The following is a 4,607-nucleotide window of genomic DNA, read 5'->3' as shown; positions in this document are numbered from 1 at the left end:
GTGTGAGGTGTGGGTGTGGGTGGGGGGTGAGGGGGGGGTGGAGCTCATTGATTCACTCAACACACACTCAGAAGCGTCGGCTCTTACCTAAAGTGAAGTGGTTTTTGAATGAGCTGCTGGCTACGAGGTCAGGAGGACAGGAGGACAGGAGGACAGGGGGTGGACAGAAAGAGGAGAGACAAAGGAGAGAGAGTCACTGAAGACATATCAAAGCGTCCTCCCCGTTCCACCGCTTTGTTAAAGCAACCCGGTGCGGCGACGGTCGCGACAGTCCTGGTCCTGGAAGGACACCGTCCCGCAGGTTTTAGACGTCTCTCTCCTCCGACGCGTCTGATCTGAGGGACCGAGGGATCAACGGGCTTCTGTGGAACCCGAAGACCTGCCGAGGAGCCGAGGAACCTGCAGGACGGACGCCCTCCAGGACCAGGACTGTGGGATATTTCGCTAACAGAGAGGCCAAACGTACGGGCAGAACTGGTTATTTGTTGTCATTTTAGGGAGAACTGTTGTCTTTCCTAGCAGCTGTAATGATGTTGAAATAAAAATAAATTTAAAAAAAAAAACGTTTCTCTGTTTGACTTCCTGTGAGGACGCAGAAAAAAAGTCTCACAAAGATGAAAAGCTAAAAGCCCACAGGTCCCAGATGTTCGCTGACAGCTATCATAAGATACATGAGACAAGTGAGAAAAGAAAATGGCCGACCTGAAGGCCGCGGCAGGGCGGGGAACGAGGGGGCGTGGCCCGGCCCGCCCAGCGACAGAGAGCCCGGTCGCTGCCGTTCCAAACCGCACAGGCTGGAGTCTGCATCAGGGAGAGAACGACAAGAAGAGAGACACGTGACGAGGCTGACCCCACGGGAACCCGGACACCCCCCCCCCGGCCGGCATCGGACCGCTGACCTTTCAGAGAGGGGTCCCTGAAGCTCTGCGAGCGGGACGGGCGGGCCGTGAAGGCGTCCGTCCTCATGTCAGCAGGCGAGGCGGTGGGAGCTCGATCCCACGACGGCAGCTGGGTCTGAGACTGGAGCCGGAGGACGCCGCGGGGGGGCGGAGACAGAGACAGAGACAGAAACAGAGAGAGACGAGGTGAGACTCTTTCAATAATTCAGAAGCAGAAGCTTTGATGCCGAGTCCCCCTCCGAGTGTCCGAGCAGAGAATCCAGGTCACCTCGTCACCTGATCTCCTCTTCTTTTTTTTTTTTCCTCACTTCGCCGCTCGTCTGAACCGCTTACCGCCTTTTCGTTTCCTCTTTGTTTTGTTTTATTTTTTACGCATAATTCTGTTTCACTTCTGCTCAACGCTTTCCTTTCTCCCGCCTCGACTCAAATCCCCCCACAGACGACCCTCGGGGGGGAGGGGCCTCTCACCAGTGGTCGCGTCGGTCTGGCGCTGGCGGGCAGGTTGTGGGGCGGGCCCTGGCTCGTCAGGGGGCCGTGGGGAGGGGGCGCGGCCTGGACCCCCGGGCTCCAGGGACCCTCCGCGTCCCTCCGGTTTTTACTTTTGGAGAAATGCCTGCAAAAGAAAAAAAAAAAAAAGTTCGGACCGCCTGAGGTGGAGTTCAGTGGAGATGCAGTGAGCAGCTAGTATCTTACCTGGTGGAGAAACGGCTGACTGACGAGCTAATGGCTAGTCCAAAGAGGATCGGACGGACGCAGTTCCATCTTGCACGGTTCTACATAGTGGCAGCAGCGGCTAGCTGTGGCACTTCCAGCAGGAGTACAGTATTTGTTGCCACGCAGGGGGACGTTATTGTTGGCAACAAAAGCCTTTAAAACACTAAACAGCTGTAAAGGTTTGGAGATTGGACTCGTTTAAAGACAGAAATCCAGTTTAGTCTTGGCCCCCCGCTCAGACTAGCCATTAGCTCATTAATCAAGCCATAACAAACCGATGTCTCCAAACTGAGGTTGTTCAGAAAGTTATCTTGAAGAATTGCTTTAAGAATTTGACTGATGAGACTCTGAGAGGGAGAAAAGCAGCTTTTAGCGCCGACCCAGAGCAGGAAACTGGGTGTGAACCTCGGCGCCCGAGGCCCTCACGCTGTGCGACTCGGCCCGTCGCCGGACCAACTGTTCATGTGAGAAAACGCCGACGAACCGCGCTCGTCTGCGATCATAAGAACGCTCCACGGGCTTCTGGACGAACCGGTTACTCTTTCCTTTGGAGCATTCGGTTCGTTTTTATTTTTTTTAATCCGTTGTCCAAATGTGGCTCCGAGGCTTCGTCTCGCCTTCCTTTCACTTCTCCTCAGCGCCTCCGATGAAGGCGACCTACAGCGAGGCGAAGTGTGAGAGGCTTCGGGACGTGTTTCTGAACTCCAAACCCCAGACAGATGGCGTACAAACGGAGGAAATTCACGCCCAGCGAGTCTTCTTCCTGGTGGAGCCGGACAACAAAGGCTACTTCAAAGAAGGCGATGTTTACGGCCGGACCCAGAGGGACCCAGAGGGACCCAGAGGGACCGGGAGGGACCGGGAGACGCTTTTCTGATTCGTGTTAGACTTCAGAAGCGTCTGGAGGAAACCAAACAACACAAACCGGACGATACGAAACTGCAACTTTTTGGTTTAAATGCGAAATCCCTGGACAGAAACCTCATCATATCAGTTTAACACGGTGGTGGTAGCATCATGGTTTGGGGCTGTATGGCTGCTTCAGGGCCAGCTTGACTTCTCATCACTGACTGAACTTTAAAATCTAGATTACTCCGGTAAAATTTACCGGAAACCATCCGTGGCGACCAGACTCTACGGCCTTTCGGCGAATGATAAGAAACGAGTCTCGTGTTTTTCGACCCGTTGGTCTGATTCGACCCGTTTATGTAACCTCACGATCTCGTGCCCCGCCAGGTTATCTGATGGCGTTTTGTCCACCTTATTCGAATTCCGGAGGATCCCTCGCAAACGGGTCGTATTTTTTGCGGCGAATCGAAACGAATTTCCAAAGACTGGCTGAAGAAACTTCATCGAAAAGCTGAAACTTACACCTCATCAGGAAATCTGATTTTAAAAAAAAGAGACAAGAAACACTGTGAAATAAACTGTTGTTTCCTGTTTTAAACACAGGAATTAGTTTTTGTTAAAACGAGCAACCGCGACCGGTCTATTTGATTGACATTTTCCTCCATTTTTAAATTTATTTTTCTATTTATTAGTCAGAATGACCAGAAGAATCAGTCAAATGTTTACAGCCGTGGACCCAGACCTCGTTTGCTCACATCCGTGTTTCTCACCATTTCTTCTTCTCGTATTTATCCTGAAGAAACTCCTTAAACTTCTGCGAGTCCTTCAGGTCGGGGCAGCCGTCGGCCTTCGGGTCGAACACACACAGCCAGGTTCTTCTCCCGACCTGAACACACACACACACACACACACACATGAGTTTTACAAGTAAACAGAAACTGAGCAGCCCGGACTTGACTGTCAAGAGTTTGAAACTCTAATCCTTGTTAAATCGTTCGAAACTCGGCTTCGCAGAAACCACGGAGAGATTTTTTCCTCCCCGGTGAATCATCCGGCGAAGGGAGTCAGAGCGCTGCGAACGCCGTGAGTCATAGCAGGCCGGATCAATCCTGAGAGAATGATGATGGTGGGGAGAGGAGAAGGCTCGACTTCACCGGAGCGCAGCCGCAAACACACCTGGACGACTCTGTCAGCTCCGAGCCGAGAGCGGGCCGCGCCCCGTTTGGCGTCACGGCGCTTTTAAAGTGAAGAAATAAATATTCATTTAAAGCTGAACTGAAATCAGAGCTCGTGAATGTTATTTAGTCAAACACGTCCACACAACACTGCAGCGACCCGTTTCTCTGACCTAAAACTTAAATAACTTGTTTTAAGCGTTGTTTGAACATAGTTTCCACTTCATAACCCTTTCAAAATAATAGCACATTAACTGGGAAAAGCCAAACAAGCGTTCACCTCTGGCTGCTCATCCCTTCTGTCCGCGGGTCTGTTAGCGAAATATCCCGTGAACCACTGGACAGATGTATGCCGCCTACAACCGGCAACACGATTCAAGATGGCCGACTGGCCCGAGGAAGCCGAAAAGCAGCTCAGATCTATAGACAAGGAACCGAGGATTGAGGCGGTAGTAGCTGAGAGTCGTCCACAACACGTCCTCCGAGTCCCGACAGGTTCCCCAACGTCTCCCGGTGTCGAGCGGCCCAAAGGGCTACAACGCCGCCATGTCAACGTGATCTTTATTTTTTTTTCTCGTGCACAAACGTGCGCCCAGAACAGGGGCAGATTGTGCTTTTTTTTTTGTTGTTGTTGTTGTTGGCCCCATCATTTTATTTTGTTATGTTTTTGGCTCGTCTCTTGGCGGAACAAGCAGCGTTCTTTCTAAAAACAAAAACAAAAACAACAACAACACCTCTAACCACAGATTACATGCATTTAGTCCTCTCAGGGAGGGGGACGTTTCAGGACACAAGGTCGGACCCGAAACGCCAACGCCGTCGCTCACCTCGTTGCCATGGTTTTGGAGGAACTCCACTTCCTGTTGGGAGAACGTCGTCATGGAGATGGACTTGACTCTGTGGGGAGGGTTGAGGCCTCTCCTGGGACGCAGAGGAAGAAACGAAAAGTGAGGATTATAAGGAGGAAGGA

At 51.7% G+C, this 4,607-nt stretch overlaps 1 protein-coding gene across 2 annotated transcripts in view; it reads right to left on the bottom strand.

Annotated features, from left to right (window-relative positions):
• The window catches only part of agfg2 (ArfGAP with FG repeats 2), an 8,206-nt gene that overhangs the window by 2,560 nt on the left and 1,039 nt on the right, over positions 1 to 4,607 (bottom strand). Inside the window, exons 2-7 of one of the 2 annotated variants that reach the window (XM_025008045.2) lie at positions 4,465 to 4,558; positions 3,233 to 3,348; positions 1,368 to 1,512; positions 900 to 1,020; positions 703 to 801; positions 88 to 120 (exon numbers count right to left, since the gene is read on the bottom strand). In XM_025008045.2, the coding sequence (XP_024863813.1) occupies positions 88 to 120; positions 703 to 801; positions 900 to 1,020; positions 1,368 to 1,512; positions 3,233 to 3,348; positions 4,465 to 4,558 (608 nt within the window). The remainder of the gene's footprint in view (positions 1 to 87; positions 121 to 702; positions 802 to 899; positions 1,021 to 1,367; positions 1,513 to 3,232; positions 3,349 to 4,464; positions 4,559 to 4,607) is intronic. The other variant, XM_025008046.2, reaches the window with a different exon arrangement.

This window comes from Kryptolebias marmoratus, linkage group LG7 (assembly GCF_001649575.2).
Source record: "Kryptolebias marmoratus isolate JLee-2015 linkage group LG7, ASM164957v2, whole genome shotgun sequence".
In the NCBI taxonomy this organism is placed as follows: Eukaryota; Metazoa; Chordata; class Actinopteri; order Cyprinodontiformes; family Rivulidae; genus Kryptolebias; species Kryptolebias marmoratus.
The sequence above is the reverse complement of the archived record's forward strand: the minus strand, read 5'-3'. Positions and strand labels throughout refer to the sequence as shown.